The 24078-nt window shown below is 47.5% G+C and overlaps 1 protein-coding gene across 8 annotated transcripts in view; it reads right to left on the bottom strand.

The window, feature by feature from the left end:
• NFASC (neurofascin) overlaps positions 1–23830 on the bottom strand; it is a 201811-nt gene extending 177981 nt beyond the window's left edge. For 7 of the 8 annotated variants that reach the window (XM_012459367.2, XM_012459376.2, XM_012459382.2 and 4 more), the window contains exon 1: positions 23700–23830. In XM_012459367.2, the coding sequence (XP_012314790.2) occupies positions 23700–23806 (107 nt within the window). In that variant the 5' untranslated portion in view covers positions 23807–23830. Of the gene's footprint in view, positions 1–22801; positions 22866–23699 lie in introns of those variants that run through there. The other variant, XM_012459371.2, reaches the window with a different exon arrangement.
• Positions 23831–24078: the final 248 nt, after the last annotated feature.

Below are 24078 nucleotides of genomic sequence, written 5' to 3'. Positions count from 1 at the left end.
AATATTGATTGTTGTATGCATAAAGGAAAATTTTAATTTTTTCCCCATTTAGCAATGACATATACTATTCAATTTATTTCAGATTAACTAGATAAGAAAAGTATGATTTGTCCTGGTGCAATGGCTCATGCCTGTAATTCCAGCACTTCGGGAGGCCAAGGCGGGCAGATCACTTGAGGTCAGGAGTTTGAGAACAGCCTAGCCAACATGGTGAAAACCCATCTCTACTAAAAACACAAAAATTAGCTGGCATGGTGGCACGTGCCTGTAGTCCCAGCTACTCAGGAGGCTGAGGCACGAGAATCGCTTGAACCTGGGAGGTAGAGGTTGCAGTGAGTCAAGATCACGCCACTGCACTCCAGCCTGGGTGACAAAGTGAGACTCTGGCTTAAAAAGAAAAAGAAAAAAAAAAGAGCATGATTTGTTAACACATTTGTAGATGTCATATCATAACAGGCCTGGGGGTCAAAATACATTACAATAATTTCATCAAATGTTAAGGTTTAAAAATAGTCAGAAGCTGCTCTCACATGCTGAAGTTGGAAATTCACACACTTGGTGCTTTGTCAGTTTTAAATTTTGCTTCTAAAAAAGAGAAGCTTTCAGACTGATTTACATGCACTTCTTTGTTGTAAGTAGTGTTTATTCTCAGTAAATGAAAATCCACTTTAGTATAATTATCACTTTTTTTAGTACTAAAACATCTTGATGTGTCACGTAAAAATTCTGGTGAAATGAATACAATCTGGTAGCCATCATCTTCAGACAAATTGCAGAATTATTATTATTATTGAGCTCTTCATTAACTCTATGAAGTTCCATATGTTTCCTGATTCATTATGGATAAAATGAAACAATGGACTAAGAAGAAAAGTGAATTAAAAATATGAGGACAAAGCTATGTATTAGTGCATTCTCACACTGGTATAAAAAACTATCTGAGGCCGGGCACGGTGGCTCACGCCTGTAATCTCAGCACTTTGGGAGGCCGAGGCGGGTGGATCACAAGGTCAAGAGATCGAGACCATTCTGGTCAACATGGTGAAACCCTGTCTCTACTAAAAATACAAAAAATTAGCTGGACATGGTGGCGCATGCCTGTAATCCCAGCTACTCAGGAGGCTAAGGCAGGAGAATTGCCTGAACCCAGGAGGCGGAGGTTGCGGTGAGCCGAGATCATGCCATTGCACTCCAGCCTGGGTAACAAGAGCGAAACTCCGTCTCAAAAAAAAAAAAACACAAAAAAAAAAACAAACTATCTGAGACTAGGTGATTTATGAAGAAAGAGGTTTAAGTGACTCACAGTTCCACAAGCTGTACAGAACCATGGCTGGGAGGCCTCAGAAAACTTACAATCATGACGGAAAGTGAACATGAAGCAAACACGTCTTACCATGGAGGAGCAGGAGATGGAGGGGAAGGGGGAAGTGCCACACACTTTAAAACCATCAGATCTCATGAGAACTCACTTGCCATCATAAGAATAGCAAGGGGGAAGTCCGCCCCCATGATTCAATCACCTCCCACCAGGCCCCTCCTCTAACAGGTGGGGATCTGAATTTGAGATGAGATTTGGGTGGGGACACAGCACCAACTTATCAACCACCATTGCAGTTGGCGGTGTTTAGAGACAACAAGACACTTGACAGGTGGAGGCATGACAGGCATCTTGTCTCCTCTAGCTTCTCACACCTTACACACCAGGAGAGCCCAGTCTGTTTCATATTAAGGAAGAAAACAGGGGACAAGGTACTACATCAACGATTAAAACCTGAAACCAAGACAACTGCCATTACAAGCCATTTGAAAGCCGAGTTGTAAAATCACAAGCTGGGAAAGGAGTTCTGTTCACCATCACTTCACTCATTGCCTCACTGAATTTTCTAATGAGAAAACTGAGGCCTAAAGATGTCACCTGGGGTCACCCGTTAAGTCAGAGCAGAGCAAGGATTAGTATCCAGTCTCCTGACTCCAAGTCCTCTCTTCTCACTGTGTTGAAGAAGGTTCCAGAGCCCACTGGAGGAAACAGCAGCACCAAGGGATTGGACAGGAAGAGATAAGAAACACCTGCCACAGAACTCAGGAACTGTGCCCTGTTTGTCAAGGTACCCCTCACGGCACCAGACACAGCTCTGTTCCCATAGAAGATACTTAATCAGTAAAGGTTTATTGGGTAAATACATGGATGAATGACCAAACATCATAAAAGAGAGACCACAGCAGGGTTAGGATTGGGACTCCTGGCCCTCAGAGGCCTGCTGTGCCTGCTCTTGCTCCCTTTCCAGAGTTGAGACAATTTCAGTCTTAGGAAGGCAGTCCCTTACCACCCGACTGCAGGCACTTCCAGGAGGATGGATGACCAGAACATCATGTGGTTAGAGCACTGGGCTGCAGACTTGGGTTTGGTTCCAGCTCTGAAACCAAATAGTATTAAGCTCCCTACTGAGTTCTTTCCCTGAGGCCCCCACTTGCAAAATGAAGAATTAGACTAGTGGCTCTCTAAGTGCAGTCCCTGGACCAGCAGCATCAGCAGAACCTGTGAACCTGTCAGAAATGCATATTCTTGGCCCCCACCCCAGACCTACTGCCTCAGAAACTGTGTGGGTGGGGCACAGCAATCCATGTTCTAACAAGCCTCCCCAGTGACTCAGATGCAGGCGAAAGCAGGAGAAGCACAGAAGAGCCTGTTTTTAACATCTCTTGCAGTTCTGACAGTTTCTATCCCAGCCTGGATGAGAGGATGATGGTGACCTTGGATGGTAATGGTATTAGTGAACACAGGAACTCGAAATGTGCCAAGCACACTTGTGAGCACTTCACATAAAATAACTCAAGGCCTACCAGTTTTGGTAGGGAGGCTCAGACACACAGGGTTGAAGCTGGTAAGTCCAAGAATGGGGCCACATCTTCCCATTTGGGGCTCCCACCTTCTAGCTTTGATCACAAGCCCCAAAGGGAGGCCTAAAAAGCAGACTGAAGGTAGGCACCAATCTAATAATAGATGTGAGTGAGCACACAGCATTCACTCAGGTTGACTGGTCTCTCCAGGGACATGCCTGCCTCCAAGCCCTAAGAACCTCATTGCACATGTCAAACTTGACTTGTGTATTTTGAACAAAGCAGGCTGTTCAATAAATAATGGCCTCTGATTATTTAACTTATTAACAGTTGGGCAGGAGTGATAACGAACGCTTTGTTTCTAAGCTGCAGGTGAAGATCAGAAGCTGGGTTGTAGCCAGGGAACATCCTGTGAAGAGGGAAATGGGCCCTCCACGACCCCTGTCCTTATCTGCTGTGTTACCAACAGCCAGATTCTAGCAACAACTCCCCAATTAGATCAACTGAAAAACTACACATCAAATAATGGTCGTTATTTCCAAGGAATTGGGGCTTTTTGATTGTTACTTTTCAAATTTTATGGCTTTTACCTTTATAATCAGATAAATAACATTTAAAAGGAAAAAGTAGAAATCTGTAAACTTTACTGTATGTCTTACTTCAATAAAATTTGCACTGGGTGTGGTGGCTCATGCCTGTAATCATAACACTTTGGGAGGCCAAGGCGGGAGGTTCACTTGAACCCAGGAGTTTGAGATTAGCCTGAGCAATATAGGAGATCCCATCTCTAAGAACAATAATAATAATTAGCTAAACATGGTGGCACATGCCTGTGGTTCCAGCTACTCAGGAGGCTGAGGTGAGAGGATCACTTAACCTGGGAGGTTGAGGCCACAGTGAGCTGTGACTGCACCACTGCACTTCAGCCTGGGTGACAGAGCAAGTTCCTGCTTCAAAAGATACAAAATTGCCAAAAGTGATGACAAAGGGGACTGCATCCAATCCGCTGGGCCTGACCCACTGAGCACCTGCCGAGAGGCAGTGTCGGCTCCTGGACATAGAATGGATGAGAGGGAGAGGAGGAATTCTCCAGGCTTCCCTCCTGGGGCCCCTCTAAGTCACAGTGCTTCCTGCTGGGAAGTGAGTGAATTATCACTGTTTCCAGTACAAAGGGGTAATGGGAAGACAAAAGCAGAGCCAAAGGTGAGTCCCCTACTGCCACCCACACTGCCCTCCACTCTCTCTTTGTATTCATCTTCTTATCAACAGCATTAACTGTGACTAATGTCCTTGAACTCCTCTGCTTGGAGGGATCCTGTGAGCTTCAGAATGGGACAAACAGAGGACCTGAACAATACTTTCATCACCACCCATGCCCACTGCTCATGGGAAAAGAAGTAAAATATAAAGTGGCCTGCCTGCAAACAGAGATGGCAGTGCATCTAACACAGGGCCAAGGAGGAGCCACTTTTAACCCACTGGGTTTGTGGAATTTTGTGGAGAAAAAGGTAGAGGAGGGGGAGTGGCAGGAGATAGCCAAGTCCTCTCCAACCCCCTGACGTCCCAAATGAATAGCCAATGCGTGAGCAGATATAAAGGAAAAGAGGCTGGTAGCTAACCACAAGCAGCCAGAGAGAGCGGACAGTAAAACACTGATAAGAGAGCTCAGGCACAGAGGGAAGTCCTGGGTAACTGCCAAACTTCACCCTCATACGATGGGCCCCAGTAAAACAGGAGACAGGAGGAATCTCTGAAGCCAGAGCAAGTCCGCAGCCCCAAGGTAAGAAAGGAAGTAGACCTGGCCCTCCTTCCTCACTCTGTCTCACACAGGCAGCCTAGGGAGGCAGGTAGAAGGGCATGGGGAAGCAAATGTGTCCTACAAATAGATCAGGGCTAGAGAACCCTGGGCTACCAGCTGGGAAGGTAGCCCTGTGCTTCACTTCCTTGCCTGGAAAACAGGGCAGCTGAAAAAATGTAAGTAGAATGTGGAGTGGGATAGTGTATATTTAAAGCACTTAAGACATTGTCTAGCACATAGTAAGCTTTCAATATCTGGTAGCTGCCATTATTTTAACTACTATGATTACTACTGTTGCTGCTGCTATAACAATAGCCAGGATGGGCAGTCACAGGCCACTCACACTTAGGCCATCCATGTGTCCTCCCACTGGTGGTTAAAGCAAACAACCAGGGTCAATTTATACACATCCGAGTTCTCTCCACCCAAAACCAGGCCCCCAGTGGAGACAGAAATCTCTTACCTTTTCAGGTTAACACCTTCCTTTCTCCTTCTTCTCCTACACCACACATACACACACACACAAACGTGCACACACACACACACAGGCAGCAGTCTTCCATTAGCACCACTGAGATTCTAGGATAGACTGGGGCAAAAGTTGAGCAAGTGCCAGCTGTCCAGCTGTGGCTGAATACAGGACTCAGAGCAGCCTCCACAAAACAAGTAATGAACAAGCACGCTAGCCAGCAGCCACACAGTCAGCGGTGATGCAAGAGGACAGTGGGCTCTTCCCAGGCTTGGCCACCAAGTCCCGTGGCCGTTGAGACCAGGGCTTGGAATGCTGCCACAGCTGGGAGGGTACAGTGATGGTCACATGATGCTCTGTGCCAGGGCTGCTTGATTTGGAAGACATCTTTCATTGGGTGGATTACTCTCCATCGCCCACCTAGGAATCCAGAGCTTGCCTCAGGCTAGACACCAGCTGAGGCCTGAGTCACAGAGGCCCAGGAGAGAACTAGGCTAGAAAGCCACAGGCCAAAGTCAGGAGATGGATACCATGGCATGGCCCCACCCTAATTCATGCCGCACCCTCAAATGGCCACCAAACTGTGTGTTGGTTTTCCCATCTCTACGGAGGAAATCATATATTAGCTTAGTGTATTAACCTGGTGGAACAAGGGTGTGAGGACTCAATTAGATCAAATGAAAATGGCTTATTATGATAAATGGATTCTAAATCCCTACTCTGAAACATAACACCTCACTTCTACCTGTTTTGATGGCTTATTATGAGAAATGGATTCTAATTCCCTACTCTGAAACATAACACCTCACTTCTACCTGTTTTGTTGACTAACCTTCTTATGTCAGTCTCCTTACCCTCCCTGGGCCTTGTTTTTTTTTTTTTTTTTTTGGTAGAGACAGGGTCTCACTGTCTTGCTCAGGTTGGTCTCAAACTCCTGGGCTCAAGCAATCCTCCCACCTCAGCCTTCCAAAATGCTGGGATTACAGGTGTGAGCCATGGCGCCTAGACATGGGCCTCATTTTTATTTTATTTTATTTTATTTTTGAGATGGAGTCTCGCTCTGTTGCCCAGGCTGGAGTGCAGTGGTGCGATCTCAGCTCACTGCAACCTTTGTCTCCTGGGTTCAAGCAATTCTCCTGCCTCAGCCTCCCAAATAGCTGGGACTACAGGGGCCTGCCACCATGCCCGGTTAATTTTTTGTATTTTTAGTACAGATGGGGTTTCACCATGTTGGCCAAGATGGTCTCTATCTCTTGACCTCATGATCTGCCTATCTTGGCCTCCCAAAGTGCTAGGATTACAGGCGTGAGCCACCACGCCTGGCAGGGCCTCGTTTTCAAATCAGAAGTCATCCCTTCCTCCCTCTATCCTTTGTCCCTGTAGGTGTGACCAGCATGAAGGCAATTAGGGCTTAAGGTTAACTGGACTGTCCATTTCTTCTGAATTTCGGCCCCTTCCCCTGTGGAGACACAACTGCACAAGCTTACTGGGAGCAAGAGTCAGAGGTCTCTGCCAATCATACAGGCTGGTGTGCAGTGGTGTAACCATAGCTCATGGTGACCCAAAACTCCTGGGCTGAAGCGACCCTCCCACCTCAGCCTCCCAAGTAACTAGGACTACAGTTGTACCACCATACCCAGCTAAGTTTTAAAAATTTTTTGTAGAAATGGCGTTTTGCTATGTTGCCCATGTTGGTCTCAAATTCCTGGCCTCAATGGATCCTCCTGCCTGGGCCTCCCAGAGTGTTGGGATTACAGGTGTGAACCACCATGCCTGGCCAGAGCTCCATCTTTCAAGGTGCCACTCCAAATCTCCTGCTTTAAGTCTTTCTAGATACTATAGATTAAAATGTCCTCTCCCTTTCCTAAACTCCAGGAGCTCCTGAGGTTTGAATCAGCCATTTGCAGTTGTCCTTTATTTATTTATTTATTTATTTATTTATTTATTTATTTATTTTTGAGATGGAGTCTCACTCTGTCGCCCAGGCTGGGGTGCAGTGACGCCATCACAGCTCACTGCAACCTCCGCCTCTTGGGTTCAAGTGATTCTCCTGCCTCAGCCTCCCAAGTAGCTGGGATTACAGGTGCCCACCATCACACCTGGCTAATTTTTTTTGAATTTTAATTGAGACAGAGTTTTACCATGTCAGCCAGGCTGGTTTTTAACTCCTGACTGACAGAGCAGGAGCACCATCCTCTTGGACAAACACCACCACTTTCTTTTCCAGCGCCCTTTCTAGCCTCAGGCATTTCAAGGAAATCACTTCTCTTCTAACTACAAGCAGCCAGAAAGAGCAGACAGTAAAACACAGACAAGAGAGCTCAGCCACAGAGCGAAGTAGGGGGAAAGTCTCCTGGGTAACTGCCAGACTTCACCCTCATACAATGGTCTCCAGTAACACAGTGGGCCTTAATAAGCACATTCCTTTCCCTTCAGGTGCACTAAGATAGGAGAGCTAAAAGCAGACTGGGGGATACGCCTGCAGCTGTAGGAAGATGTATGGAAACATACAAAGTTCTCCCTCCCAGATAAGCACAACAATGAAACACAGGAGCAGCCCAAGCTTCTGATAAACTCTTCCACCCTGATCCTTAAAAACTCTTTTTTTTTTTTTGAGACGGAGTTTCGCTCTTATTACCCAGGCTGGAGTGCAATGGCGTGATCTCGGCTCACCGCAACCTCCGCCTCCTGGGTTCAGGCAATTCTCCTGCCTCAGCCTCCTGAGTAGCTGGGACTACAGGCTGCACCACCACGCCCAGCTAATTTTTGTATTTTTAGTAGAGACGGGGTTTCACCATGTTGACCAGGATGGTCTCAATCTCTTGACCTCGTGATCTGCCCGCCTCGGCCTCCCAAAGTGCTGGGATTATAGGCGTGAGCCACCGCGCCTGGCCAAAAACTCTTAATCTGTAAGCGAGTGTGGCTCTGACCTAACTCAGCCAGCCGCCCCTCTCAGGTTTATTTAAAATAAACCTGTCCCTGTTGACCGAAAAGCTGCCCTTCATGTCCTCTCCTTGTTCTTTAATTCTTACACTGACCCCAAGTGATCCGCCCACCTCGGCCTCCCAGGGTGCTGGGATTGCAGGCGTGAGCCACCGCCCCTGGCCTGCAGTTGTTGTTTATTACCTGCGTGGTTATTTTTACCATGCATGGATGCCTGGCATGCTTTCTCAACTGGAGTACGAGGTTTTTGAGGCAAAAACTGCCTCTTTGTCTCTGCTCTAACACCCAATATATCTAGCATACAATTGAGCATCTATTTGAGGCTCAAAAATATTTTATGGTTGCTCACCAAAGCCATCAGGTGTACTTGAATAAGGCAGAGCATGAAGCCACCCTCAGCAAGGGAAATGGGGCAAGAATACAACAGCTAACTTTCACAGCGCACTTCTAATTTGCCAGGCATTAGGCAAAGGGGTTCATGGGCATTACTTATTTTAATCCTAATAACCCACGAAGGGCAAGCCCTACTTAACTCTCCACTTTACAGATGAAAATTAGATAAGATGTAAGTCATTTGCCAAAGATCACACAACTGGTGAAGAGAGAGCCAAATGGGAACACAGGCAGTGTAGTTGTGGGCCCTTGCTCCTGCTCCATCTTCTGAGACCAGATGCATGCACTCTGGCATTGCACAATGTGGGCTTAGAGAAACAAATCTGGGGTTGGGCATGGTAGCTCATGCCTGCAATCCCAGACTTTGGGAGGCCGAGGTGGGTGGATCACATGAGATCGGGAGTTCGAGACCAGTCTGACCAACGTGGAGAACCCTCGTCTCTATTAAAAATACAAAATTATCTGGGTGTGGTGGCACATGCCTGTAATCCCAGTGGGAGGCTGAGGTAGGAGAATCGCTTGAACCCTGGACGTGGAGGTTGCGGTGAGGTGAGTCGAGATTGTGCCATTGCACTCCTACTTTGGCCTCAAGAGTGAAACTGTCTCAAAAAAAAAAAAGAAAAGAGAAAGATAAACAAACCTAGGGAGGGAAGAAGGGGAGAAGGCAGACAAACGATCTGGAGCAAAAACAGTCTGAACGACACACAGAGAAATGGGCGTAAGTAAAACTAGAGGAGTCAGAATAGGATTGGTGGATTATATCAACATCAGTATCTGATCGTGAGAGCGTACTGTGGTTTTGCGAGATGTTACCATTGGGAGAAACTGCATAAAGGCACATAGGATCTCCGTATTATTTCTTACAAATGGATGTGTGTGGATTAACCATCTCAATAACATGTTCAATTAAAAAAGAAAACAGTCCCAGCAAGCACAGTATCTTCAGCCACCACTGAGTAGTCCTTGGCCTATATTGGTCTGTCCCCAACACACCAGCATCTGGGTAGGCCCTGGATGACATCACCAGCCCACTGAGAAACAAAGCATTCTTGCTTTCAGAAGCCCCAGCTGCAACTTTTTATGGTGCCATCTAAAAGCTCCCTCTTTATTTGTCAAGGTTTCAGGAACACAGAGGAACCATGGGATGTGTTCAGAGAGGATTTTCCTAGTCTGACTCAGAATGGAACCAGCACCTGACCCAGCCCTGACCCACTCCCATATCAGCCTTCCAGATCCTTCCAAAAGGGCCCAGCATACAGCATTCACACTGTCCTTTAAACCTCAGCTTCCCTCACACCAATGGCAGACAACTCCTTTACCAGGTGTCTGAGCAAAACGACGCACTGATGGCCCCACTGCTGAAGGCAGCTAGGTGGAGGAGGAAAGGAGGCAGGATCCTGGGGGCCTGCCAGCCAAACCCATCCAAGCCCCAGTAGTTCATGAATCCATCTATGTCCAAGAAGCCCACTAGGCTTCATGCTGACTCCTAAAATACAAAGACAGGTTGCGCTGGAATAACCACAGGTCAGTGGGAATAAAAAGATTAAGCATTAAAACCCCAGACCTCTGTGGTCAGATGAAGCATTTAATGGTGTTACACAGAATGGGCCAGGCTTCTGGGTGACAGGGGATTTGTTTTTGGCCCAGGCCTAACTGGAAGTTTCTATTCCAACCAGAGGGGCAACATACTGACCATGTACACTCAAAAATGGGGGAAAAAAAGAGTTTTCAGAAAGAGAAAACTCTAGGGACACTCAAAGAGAAAGGAGGAGGAGAAAGCCACAGTGTAAAAGCAGGGACTTAGCAGAGAACAAACCGAAGCAACACAATTGTTAAACCCTCTGTACTTTAAGTAAACTTTGAACAATTCATAAATAAAGCTTAAGAAAGTTCTGGGTGGTGTGAAACTGGCTTTGATACAAGAAAGCAATATCCCAGCACAGAATATCATGAAATACATAAGAGAATAATCAGCCAAATTAGAAGATTGCAAGAGAACAAACGTGGAGCAGATATGGTTAGTTAGACCTCAGTGAAGAGCATTAGAAATGTATATTGGAAGCCCACTGCATGTTCGCAGTTCCTAGGTAGTCAGATTTGAGTTCCCAGTCTGGTGAGCTATATCTTATTCTCTTTTCAGTGTGGGTTCAGTTAGCCTCAGCAAATACCCTATAAGGTCTTGAGATAAAGATCTACTCCAGGTATAGATAAATAGGCACCTGGATGGATCTCCACCCGATAACTGGTCAAACCATGCACATCAGCCCTCCCTGTTTTCTTTTACTGAAGAGCTTAGCTAGAATGACTTCTGCCAGGATGTGCCTTTGCAATAGCATCACTTTAGAAGCCAAAGGGGTGGACAGGAGGAGAGCAGACATCAGGCCTCCTCTCAGTGCTAAACCTACTGGAGGAGAGGAGTCACCGACCCCTCAGGATGGGAGAACTGGCACTGGGTGATACAAACATTCTGTTGACATCACACCTGGAAGTAACACGGTTAGGGGAGACTCATAAGGTTGTCCCTCTTGTACGTTCCCATTTTCTTTTAGTGCCACAATCAAAAGTAACCCTGTAAGCAAAACAGTCCAATGCTGGATTCAATGGTTCTGTCAAGCAGAGAGGGGACAGTGGTGGCAGGTGGCGATTCTTCTATGGGGAATATGTCACAGCCTCAGCCTCAGGGCCTCAAGAGCACTGAACAGTGGCTTTATGTATGGTGTCCGTCACCACTCACAAAGCTTCCGTGCTGTCAGATCCTAACATTCCCTAACGGAAGACTGGAGTCTCTGTGATACTCAGACTCTTATCTCACTAATGAATACAAGCAACACCCAAAGAAGGAGGCTTCTCAAACAAAGGGATCTTCAACCTATGCTGGAACCCAGAATTTCCTGATGAGCTGGGATTAGGAGACTTTGGAATCAGACACAGTCATGTGCTACGTGGGGCAAGGTGGTTCCCCATCTGAGCTTTCATTTTCTCAGTGTAATGGGAATAATTACGTCCAATCAGGGTTGCAATGAGTCAGTAAGATGACAAAGCCAAGCATCTAGCACAGTCGCTGATACAGAGTAGGTGCCAGTCAATTGCATGTCCCATAGTTCTCTTGCTGTTCTCTAGATGGAGGCACACAGAGTGAGACCCCGGAGGGTCTGTTAGGACATGAGTCAGAGGGTTAACATTATAGCTTAGCCCTGCCACTTCGAAAATGAATTTCTTATACAACCACTTATCTGTACAACACTAGCATTTACAGGACCCCTTCTCTACGATTACTTAAATCGCCCTATTAAGTGGGCATTAGAATCATCATTTTTTACAACTGAGAAAATGAAAGCTAAGGAGGGTTGAACAGTCTATGATAGTCGCTTTAGCCCGGTCTTCTGATCCCTAATTCAGTCCCCTTTCTGCTGCCCCTTCCCCCTACCAAAATAATCATCCATTTGGTATATATTTACTGGATGTTGACTTAGTTCCAGGCACTGGACACCCACTTAGAGTCGCTATTCCAAGAGTAGAACTAGCCTGCTCTAAGCCTAGTTGCATTATTTGACCCTTCATGGGTGATGGTGCATCTACAGGAGCGGTGGCCAGGGCCACCAGTGCAGGTGGTAATTGTGGCACCAAGTGACAAAGTCCTTAGCATCATGTTGTAATCCACTGATCTAACCACCCACACATCAGATAACTACTACCACCATGGCGCAGGTGTTAGTAATGTGCTGTAAGACATTCTCTGACCTCAAGCCAGTTGTTATAAGTCTCTTGATGTAAGGAAGTTATAGCCAGGTGAAAAGTACAGCAGAGGGAGGAGAAAAACTGTCCAGTGGTTCTCAGATAGGGCTATATAATAGAATTACATGGAGGGCCCTTACCATATCCCAGTGCCTAGACCCAACCCTCAGAGATTGCAATTTATTTGGTACAGGTTGGGTCTCAGGTATCAGCATATTGTAAAATCTCCCCAAGTGATGTTACCATGTTGGCAGGGTTGAGAACCCGTGCTTAGGGACTTGTCCATCAAAGTGCAGTTTAAAGACTGGCAGTACTTGCATTACCTGGGAATTTGTTGGGAATGCAGAATCTCAAGCCCAATCCAGACCTGCTGATTCTGAATCTACATTTTAACAAGATCCTAGGTGATATGTGTACATGTGGAGAACTGAGAAGCACTATGTAGAGGGTGGTGAGGGGCAGACTCCTCCTGGTGAATCAGCCAGAAAAGTCCCTCCCTAGACACACCTGGGATATGCAGCCCACCCTCTCCCCACCAGGCAGGGCACACCCTGAGACAGTAGATCCAGGGGCCTGGGTGATCATGGGAAACCACATCACCAAGCTTAGCTTCTCTTGCTCCTCCAGAGCTGCACCTGGGCCTGCATCATGGGGCTCCACGGCCAGAGCTGATGGAAACCCAACAAACCCCTTCTGTGACTAAAAGGAAGTCTGAGAGCAAGATCTCTGTCACCACTTAAGTGACAAAAAGAAAAAGAGTTTATTCCCCTTCCACAGCCCTCTTCTCCACTGCCCCTACCCCCTTCTAAGTGCTCTTCACCACAGAAGAGGAGAGGTGAGCTCAGGACAGCCCTGCCTCCATACAGCCCAGTGAGAGAACAAGCTGCCTGACCAACCACAAAGGCAGCTCTGTCACTGCAGGCATGGAGGTGGCTGGTACCAGCTAAGCCATTCCCTCATGAAGGAGGGAATCCTTGAGAGGCCAGACAGGGAGACGCATGTAATCTGGTCCCTCCAGCACCCTGCACCCCACCTGCAGCTCTGTATCCCTGTGACCGCTTTTGTCTTTGTTTCTCCCTATCAGTGTGTGTGTGCGTGTGTGTGTGTGTGTGTGTGTGATTTCTTCACATGTGCCTGCCTTTGCTCTACCATTAGACTGGGAGCGACCATCTTCAGTTCCTCCTTTGTCACTGCCCACAGTACTGAGCACAGAGACTTACGCCCAGCAGGGGCTCAATAAATATTATTTGTATTCATGTGCACACATTTTCTAGGGGTCAAACAAAGCACTCCATGCTAACAAAGAGTGACTCACAAACAGGCATGTATCATGGATTACTACCAGCACATTGAGATTCTATGGGAGAAAACAAGAAGACAATAAGAAATGGCTTCAAAAAGCATGCACTCTGGTTTAGGAAATCAGACTTACACATAGCAAGCCTGAGACCAGAGGCACAGGAAATCAAGCATGTTTATGGTAAGGTTAGGCAGGCCTATGGAGGCTGGCATGTGCCAATACCATGGAGATTTTCTGCTCTAGTCTTTTGACATATGATTATTACTTATCTCTTGCTTGGAATTTGTAAAGCATTTATCACCCTTTGGTACTTCTAACACTCACTCTTCCTTGGGGCAAAAAGGGCTCAGAAAAACAAAAACAAAACAGGAAAAAAACCTCACCCATACCCCCATCCTATATACTACATCCATGTCCACTGTACCAGATAAACAGGATGACTGTAAAGATACTTAGAGTTGGAATGGGAGATGGATAAGGACTCGGAACCTTTTTCTGCTGAGATGCCTGCAAACATCTGACACAACAGCACATTATTCGTACCCCACCCCACCTCACTCCACAGCCAGGTTTCCAGAGCCATAAACACTGCATAGCTTGCCCATTCCAGGCTCCAAAAAGTCTTGGATCAGGTCCCTGAGACCACAGCCAGAATGGAAAAGCTTTTACTTTTCCATTTTACTTTTACTTTTTCTTCTCTCTGCCTTTGGATGGAAAACTTGCAGGGCATCATGTATGGTTGTTCTCATTTTGAAAACAAGAAAGTCAGGGCAAAACACAGCCAGACACAGACTTCAGTTTGAATTCAGCATGAGTCTTTCTCCAGCAATTTGTCAAACTTACCCTCACTCAAAAGTCCACTTTACTCTAAGTCAAAGAGGTTTAGGTAGTAAGAAGAGTAAGTGGCAAAGGCCAAAGATTCTGACTCTATAGAGCTGTGCAGTCTAATATAGTAGCCACTAGCCACATGTAGCTATTTAAATTTAATTTAATTCAAAATTCAATTCTTCAGTCATATTGGCCACATTTCAAGTGCTCATGTAATTAGTGGGTACTATGTTAGATTGTGCAGATACAGAACATTTCCATCATTAAAGAAAGTTCTATTGGAAAGCACTAATATAAAGCATTTAGATGTTTCGTTTGAAGTAACGAGTGGGGTATTCTGGCAAGTTCTGCTGTTCTCCCCTGGTTTGTTGGAGAGGTTTTAGGTGTTCTGTGGAATGCTGAATAGAGGGTGTGCATTTTCAAAATGAAAGCAGCAACGTGCTGGGATTCTTATGTAAACACAAAAATTCTAAGACAAAACTTACAGGGCTACAAATTGGTTCATCTTAGCATGTATACGTGGACACACAGTCTCTCCATACTTTCGCTTTCATCACAGACTATGAAGTCAGATACTGTAACTAGTTTACTGACAAAAAGCCTACATACTGCCTAGTCCTAGCCAGAATCATTCTCCAGATCCCATTAGCTGGTTCTAAGCATTCCCCGGCTTTACTTTCCAACCCTGCATCATTGAGGAGAAGAATCACTCAGGTCAGGTCAGCACTCTGGACAGCGACAAGCTCCTTCCCAGAGTGTTTCAGCACTCCCTCTTCACGAAACACCCCTTCAGAAGGAACTATTCCCTCAGAAACCATCAGGTGCCTGGAAGGGATTTCCCATCCACTTCTTCTAACACCACAATCTTGTTGTCTTCAGAGCAAGAGTGTGTTCAGCTATGAAGCTTCAAATTCTCCTCATCAACTCCAAAAAAGTCACTCCTTAGTTAGCAAGCCAAAGTCTGCTACAGTCTGGCCCCAGACTGCTGCTTCCACTGCTCCAGCCTGGCCAACTCACCATGCCTGACCACACTAGATGTTTCCCTCTTCTAACCCTTTGAGTGGGCACTCCTTTCCCCACAAGAAATGCCATTTCCTTATCTTTGCCTATTCAGGTCCTACCTGTCTCTAAAGGCCCAAGCCAGCCCCTCTTCAGATCCTTCCCCAAAGACTTTAATCTACATGATTACCTCTGTTCTCTGACACCCCAAAGCACTTCTAGTTTAGATCATGCTTTAGAAACTTAATTACCTATCAATCATCTTGTATCATTACCAGGTTCACATGTGGGTTTTGCTAGGACTGGGTTTTGCCAGGACTAGCTTTTGCCAGCAACCAGTCATGTAGCCACAAGTCAATCATGCCACACTTGTGAGTCTTCATTTCTTGATTAGTAAAATAACTATCTTGAACTAAAACATTTCTAACATCCTGTGAGTTGAGGATTCTTTCAGAGCAAGTTTCCACCTAGAAGAGTACAATGCACGTAGTAGGGTCTTCAAATAATAACTGCAGATGCAATGAACATCTTATAAAAACAAAACCAGGGCACATCCCACGGCTGATGTCAGCAAAAGAATCCTGGTTTAGCTCCCTATGTGAATGACAAAGGCTTCAATTCCACTCAGTGTGTGATGATAATCGGAAAGAGATCTAGTTTCTGTCCTTACCTACGTCAGCATAGGAAAATCAGCTATGGCCTCAGAGACATTTTCCTCCATAAAGGCATTCACCTCCAACATGTGGAAAAATACCACACAATGGGTATTATAACAATGGCAGTGACAACAATGTCTTGCATATAAATTTCTCTCATATAGGTCAGCCAATACCTGACAGCTTTGTGCTAACTTCATTTACTAATTACATACAAGCCCAGACAGGCTAGGAAAAGTAACAGAAAGCGTAAACACTGGTGGTGCCCATAAATAAAACTCTGGCTGGTCTCACAAGTCAAGACGTTCCAAGAATCAGGCTGCAGGGAGACAGGCTTAAAATTTTACCTCAATATTACACCTCCTGTCAAAATGACAGACAGCTATAATACCTCCTCATAATTAACATTCTGTTATTCTCAAAGAATTTGGCTTATGGTCAACACACAGTAAGATATAGGAAAGACTCTTTCACCTTTGAACAAGAACAAAGGCCTAGAAATATTTAAAAACTTTTACATTGCAAATAAAGATAAAACTAGAACCAGATCTAGTTGGAATAATTCTACTAACATAGGCACCACACACAGAGAGACACACCTGCATACACATATACAAATACACAACTCAGATAATTCTTAGTAATATAAAGAGAAGAGTGATGAAATTCACTGACCCTGAAATTGAAGCTTTCACCAAACAGTTGTTTAAAATGCTACTGCCAAAGCAAATTGGCCAGCATCAGTAAAGAAAAAGGGAATTCTCATCACTGGGAAAAGTTCTTGGAATTGCTCTGCCAGCCATTCACTCTCATCCCAGAAAATCACAAGATCTGAGAACAAAACTTAGCATCTGGTCAATCCACTCCAGTTAGCCTAAACTGGATCCAGGAAAGCTGGCTCAGCATGAAGGCCAGAATTCTCCCATCCCATGGGGCCTTTCCCAGAGCTGGGCATCCTATGTGCTCAGAGAAGCAAAGCAGGGAGATGGAAGTGCAACCAGATTAGAAGAGTAAAGACTCTAGTACTCAGGGTTCTCTATGATTTTGTCTCCATATACTGCTCCAGCCACATCCCTCACTACTGAATTACATGCACCCACCATCCAAGATGTGCCATTCATCTTCAGGAATCAAAGATCCTCTGCATAGTACTGCATTTGCACCTGCTTTTTCTCCAGCAGCCTTAGAGAAAGCTTCAAGTCTTGATATCTCAAGATCCACCAGCCAGGCACGGTGGCTTAGGCCTGTAATCCCAGCATTTTGGGAGGCCAAGGCAGGTGGATCACTTGAGGTCAGGAGTTCAAGACCAGCCTGGCCAACATGGTGAAACCCCATCTCTACTAAAAGTACAAAAATTGGCAGGGTGTGGTAGTGCACGCCTGTAGTCCTAGCTACTTGGGAGGCTGAGGCAAGATAATTGCTTGAACTGGGAGGCAGAGATTGCAGTGAGCCAAGATCATGCCACTACACTCCTGCCTGGGTGACAAAGCAAGACTCCATCTAAAAACAAACAAACAAAAAAGACCCACCTCAAGTGGGTCTCTTGCAAGAGGCTTTTCCAGATCACCCAAGCCCAATCTGATCGTCTGTCAGCTTTCTAGTACTTACTTTCTGCAATTAGCAAATATTGCTTATATTTGAACATATATCTCTTACCACCTACCTATAGGGCAGGAGACAGGGTCTCATAAGCCTCCACGTTGCTCCAGAAGATGATGTGGTCCTCCTGACCCAAATACCAGGTGCTTGGTGATGATGATGAGAATAATTAGGCCTTCTTAGGAGGCTCATCTGCCACCTAAAGTCAGAACTTGGTCTGAAGTTAAGTACATGGGGCTGGGTGGGGCAGGCAGAAATAGGTCAAAAGGGAGCCCACTTGGAGGACCACAGTCCACGCAGCCTTCCTCCAACTCTCGGTGCCAAGGACTTCCTTATTCTAGGGCTGACTAGGAAATCCTTCCTTCCAACCCCTGAGCAGCTGATCCCAGGCTGTTTATCTCGTTAACTCTGTTTATTGTGATCCTGGTAAGAGGTTCTGAAGCTCTACAAGCCCCTCTCTAATTAAATTCATTAGAACAGATTGGGGCTTTCTTTCTGGATCTCAAAAAAATTAACAACATGATTAGCATCATAATAACGGGGGCTGCCAGGGAGGCCTTTTAGGAGGGGCTGGGCCAGCCTGGGCGGGGAGGAGTGAGGAGGAGCAGGTGAAGGAGGAGAAGGCAGATGCTAAGACAGCTGCTTCCTGGAGGAAGAGAGCAGCAGGAGCTGGGAGGGGATGATAGGGGTACGAGTGGATGACCCCACCATGCCCCAGGCACTCCAACTTTTTCATGGCACTGCATGTGGGAGAGGAAAGCCAGGACAAGAAGTTAATCAATGACACAAATCCCAGAAACATGGGCTTTGGGACAGGAACTTGCAGCAACCTTCTAATTGTACAGAGAAAGAAATCCATTTAGATTAACAGTGGGGCCAGAAGTTGAAGGCCCCTCATGCTTTTCACGATGACATCCATTTCCTGCAAGACTTTCCTGCGTGGATCAGGGAGAAGGTGGGGTGAGGGTAAGGGAGAACAGGCAGGATAGGGCCGGTCACTTCTTTCCCAGAGAATCTGAACCCAGGTTTTTGCTTATACACCTGATGGTTCCTGCATCTAGAATACCCTCTGCTTCTCTTCCATATCCAAATTCTGCCAATTCCTCAAGGCTCAGTCCCATTCCCACTGCCTCTGTGTCCAGCAGTTAGCATCTGATGAATATTTACTACCAGCAAGGTATTATTACATTGGACTTTTCACTATCCTCCTACATTTAATTTGTGTAATAGCCCTGCAGGGTTCATATTAATATCCCCATTTTGCAGATGAGCTGCCGCTATGCAGCTAGCAAGTGGAAGAAGCAGGATCTGAACATAGATCTGTCTGGTAGCAAAGGCTGAACAGTTTCTACTGTGCCATGTCACCTCCCTGACCCCAACAACCTGATCCAACTAACAGATCATGCTTTTCTTTGAAATTTTACTGTCCAGGGTCTGAGGCACCAATGAAGATTTAAGTAGCTCCTGTATTATCTTGTTCTCAAGGTGTTTTACATGTCTCAGTCTTATTTCTTCTATTTGAAGGCAGGAACCACATTTCTTTATCTTTCAGAAGAAAGTGAGGCACTCAAAAATGCCTTCTAACTGAGCCCTTCTGACAGATTTTCCTAGAAAGCCTTGTGCATGTGGATAAAACATCCCAGTTTTTTATTTTTCTACCTGGGGTTGGGGGGTGGGGTGGGAGGTGGGGCTCAGTACAACATACGAAAGAGGAGCATAGGCTTTGAAGTCAAACAAATAAAGGTTTAGATCCTAGCTCTGCAACTCACCTGTTCTGTAATCTTCAACAAGTAACTGTCTCTCTGAATCTGTCATTTCTGTAAAACCAGGATCCTAACAAAATCTCATTTGTAGGGTTAACCCTTTGAGGATTAAACGAAACGATACATAGAAAGCACAGAGTAGGGTGCCTAGCACATGGAAAGAACTCGATAATGATGACTATTCTTATTACGCCACTTTGATTTTTTCTGGCTTGCCTCAAGACCTAATGAAAAAAGGGTGGCCTGAGAGTTCTCAAGCTGGCACAATCTAACCAATGCCTTGGGTCAGCAAAGCTGTGGAAGTGCCTACTCAAGCACCCCGAACAGTCATTAACTCCCAGGGTATCAACTTGCTCAAGCCAAGGCAGGGGTCTATCCGGACAGTTTGGTGCAATCACTCCAGGTCCTACTGCCCACTATGACCCCTCAGCCATGCTCCTACAACGCCAGGAATTCATATAACCTCAGTTATAGCAGTTCTTGTGCCGAGTTTTAATTTGGTTTCATTTCTGTGTCTCCAAATTCAAAGGCTCAGGACACATGAATGAAATGAACAAAACTGGGCGTGTGGGGAAAAGCGGGGCTACTCAGAAAGATGAAACCGAGAGTTTCTCTCCTTAGGCTATTTTCCCAGTTCTGCTATGGATATTTGTGGGAACTTGTGGTCAAGGGTATAGCTTCTAAGGACCTCTTCTGCTCACCAACAATGACTCTTACCTGACTCTGACCTTCCCAAAACAACTCTTTCACACACAGCAGGGCTCACAGTATTTTTCCCTGCCTTGCTTCTGAGCACATTCCTGTGCGTCTTCCCTACACATGGGTAGCTCCCAGAGGCTCTTGCCTCTGACTCACTGACATTCTAAGCATATCCAGCCACACTTTACACCTAAAGAGTTTAGAAAATGGGATTGGGAGAGGTAAGCAGCCTCGATCTCATCGCAAAGCTCCCTATGGGTGTTCCCCTACCAGGTTGTAGCCGCATCTAGCTGGGTTCAGATGCACACAGAACATCCCCCCTCTAGCCCTTCAAGCTAGGGATGTGACAGCACCTTGAACCTCACCTCACCCCCTACCCTTTTCCTGGCAGTCAACTTCAGGGTCATCCCTGAGCTACCATTCTGGATAGCAACAACCAAGCCCTCTTCATAGCTGTGGAGGACAGGGTGCCGACACCACCAGAATTAAAGATCCAGCTGCGCGACACCCCTATCTGGATGCTCTCGCTCAAGCTTATCTATGTTATTTGTCTGATCACCTGTCTTCCTCCTCCATTAGCCGGGAGCTTGGAGAGATTGGACCCTGGCTTGCTTTTCATCGCTATGATCTCGGCACCTAGCAGAGCAACACCCTATAGGGCTTATTGGATCTTTGTTAAATGAGAGTGAATACGGAACTGGCCTTACGTTCGTCTCACTTCTCTCCTTCCCACCCCAAACATCACCGCAGCCAATCAGACTGAAAACTGAATTTCTCTGCTTCTCCCTCTCTGATTTCCTAAGAATTTCTTTTTCTGAAGACAAAGAGATGATTCTCACACCCAAACTCCTGCACGGTCTTGAAGATCTCAGGGTGCCTCTAGCCTCCAAAAAAGCCTGAGGGAGAAGAGTGGAGGCAGAGGTAGGAAACAAGTTGCAACAGAGTGATCAGAGCCTTGGCATCCTGTCCCTCACTCACTGCAGAAATCAGACCCTCCTCTGGCCCACCTCCCTCAGAAATGCAAAGCCAGAACCCCACCCCCAGCTCTTAGCCACCTCCTCAATGTGTGCCTGAGAGAACCAGCCCTTGTAAGCGCAGCCAGTTCAGCCCACAGGGGGCTGGCTAGGCACAATTGGAAGGTCTTGCTCCAGCTCTCTGGGGAGCTGGCTCCTCCCTCTGTGTGCCTTGGTTTATTTCTCCATAGTCTTTGTGATGCCAAACAAGGGGGTGAGGGGTGAGATGCATTGCACAAAACTGGGAAATATGTACGTTGTTATCAGAATCCCCCACTTAACCTGAGCTCCAATCAAGCATTTCAACATCAGAACCTTAATCCAATCAGCTCTCAACAAAGACTGCAAGTGATGCTTCCTCCCTGTACCAGGAAAAGGTGGCAGCCCTGAGGCACTGATGCCAGGGGAAGCTTCCAGCCCCACCCCCACTCACGCTGGAGAGGGGATGGAGAAGGGTGACAAAGCAAAGGGGAGCCATTTCCCCCCAACTGCACACCCCTTGCCGGGCACTGCCTAAGCCCCATTCAGAGTTTACCACACAGGAGCTGAAGGAGTCCAGCCACTTGGATTCTTAAAGTGAGAGAGCCTTGCAGAGAACAGACGGGGTCTGTCTGCAATTTGCCCTTAACGCCTCAATTTAAACCTCTGGGTTTTGTCTGAGGCCCCAAGACAGCAATCAGGCTGCCATTCTGTTTCACAGTGGCAACCACAATTTCTGGGGTAAGTGGGAGTGAGTCTCTCCTTATTGGCATCATTCTCTCTCTCTCTCTCTCTCTCCACACACAACACACATCACACAACACACACATACACACACATACACACACACACACACACACACACACAAAACAAACCTTCAGTTGAATCCAGAGACAAAGTGCCACCAAAGTGCCAGCTCAATCAAGACAAAAGGTGAAATGTATTAGCTGCATAGCAGGCCCCTCATCTTCAACTCTTCCTGCAATACAATTCCATCACATCCAATCCTTCCCATACCAGAAAGAGGATATATCTCTGCTTGCCTTCCTCTCGCTGCTCCTACCCCACAGCTGGTATGGTCCCTATCCCCAGAGGCTTCCACTCTTGCACACACATTTTCCCTGGGCTTCTCCTATTGCTTTAAGTTCTGTGGGCTCTCAGCTTGTCGTTGGCTCCAAACAAACAATTAAACTCCTGTCCAACCAGGTCTCAAAGCCCTGTGGCCTGTCCTTGCCTTGCTGGAGATTTGATTGAGGCCCAGCAAGGATCAGCACATTTCCAAGGGTAGATGAGACACACTAGGCCCTCATGCCAGGGACACGGGCAGGCAGAAAAGGGGTATTGTCATCCTCTTCCCCTCACTGAAGGAGGAGGCATCTCCACTCAAAACACACACACTCATGCACGCGCAAGCGCGCACACACATACACACCATGCCAAAATGCCAAGGATGGAGTCAGGAGCAGAACCTGGCTCAGGACAGGCTGGGGGCTGCCACGGGGACCAGATTCTAGGTGATTCAGCACTCTGCCCACTCTCGGCCTAGCCGATGGACCATGCTCATGACAGCTCCAGATGCCAAAGTGCTGACTTGGAGGCTGAAGGAGAATCTTCTCTAAAATCCAAAATTCTCCAGCCCCCCAGCAGAGCTCCTCATCCAGGCGTTTACATCAGGGCTCAGGCCAAGCCCCAGGAGGAGCCTGCTCAGTCAAGCCCCTGGACCCTACCCCTTCCCCATCCTAGTTTCCCAGTGCCAGCACCCCCACCCCGCTCCATCTAGGAAACAAACCTGATCAGCTAGAGAAGCGGGGTGGCTGCATGGTTGGAGAGGAACATAAGAGAGAGGCCTACTAACCCCCGGCATTCTTCTTCCCCAAGCCACAAATGTCTTCATTCCCCAAGACAGAGAGAGGGCAAGAATTAAACATGCAGAAAGGGGTTATATTCCACAACCGAGATCCCCACGCAGGGAAGGAGGGTCCAGGGGCCAGGGAGGGAGGGCTGGGTACAGGCTGTGTGGCTCCACACAGCACCAGGAAGGGCAGCGGGGAAGGTGACGGGTGGCAGGCCAGCTAACAGCCAAGGAGGAGAAGGCGGGGTTCCTGAGAGGGGCTGTGATGCGGGAGGACACCAAGAGGCAGCTGGGAAGAGGCTGGGACAGGGCGAGCACGGGGGAACTGGGGGAGGACAGAAACTGTGAGGGAGTGAATGGAGAGACAGGCCACGAACTGGTAGGGGCATGAGAGGGAAGAGAATAGGGGAGGGCAAGAAGGGGCTGAGGCGTACGGTAGGAAAAACAGGAGGCATGGGGTCATCCAAAGTGGGGTGTCGAGGTAAACAGAAGTACAAGGGCAGTCAGGGCTCAGGGTTGAGGCGGGGACAGAGAGGAAAGGGAAAGGGTTGAGGATGTCGGAAGGGGGAGGGGACGCGGCCAACGAGATAGAAAGGGTGCTGGGCTGGGCAGGGGGCTGGGAGCTGGACGGGGACGGGGTGGGTGTACGGACGGAATCGGATGGATCCGGGGCAGGTGACAGTGTGGAGAGGGGAAGGGATGGGCAGGTGGATGGAGGGGGAAGGGGACAGGTCAGGGGATGGAGACAGAGAGAGGAGGGCGGGAACAAGAGGTGTCGCTGGGTGGCTTTCCATGACTCTCCACCCCCATCTCCCCGGTGTTCGCGCTCGCCTACCTCCAAGAGCTCGGGCTACGGGCCTGGGCGCTGTCCGAGCCGTCCGCTGCCGGCGCCGCCACTTCCCCCGCGTCCCCTGCAGCGCCTCTCGCCGCCAGCCGCCGCATTAGGGCAGAGACCAGCCCGTGCGCGTCCCCGGGCGGCCGGCGCGCCCCCTACACCTTGCGTGCGCGCCCCCGCGCCCCTCCCTCCGCGCGCCGAGCGGCCGCAGAGCAGGAACCGGGACGGAGGCGGAGGGAAGGATGCTCCGGACGCCGCCCAGCACGACGCGCTGGGGAGCGGTGGGCAGAGCCGAGGCCGGGAAAGAAAAATCCTTTCTCTTTTCACCTGAGGCCTCTTTGCGGGCTCGCCTTGAGAGTGTAACAACTAGTTCCTCCGT

Source organism: Aotus nancymaae, unplaced genomic scaffold, assembly GCF_030222135.1.
Source record: "Aotus nancymaae isolate 86718 unplaced genomic scaffold, 86718_ANA_hifiasm-v0.15.2.pri h1tg000039l, whole genome shotgun sequence".
In the NCBI taxonomy this organism is placed as follows: Eukaryota; Metazoa; Chordata; class Mammalia; order Primates; family Aotidae; genus Aotus; species Aotus nancymaae.
The sequence above is the reverse complement of the archived record's forward strand: the minus strand, read 5'-3'. Positions and strand labels throughout refer to the sequence as shown.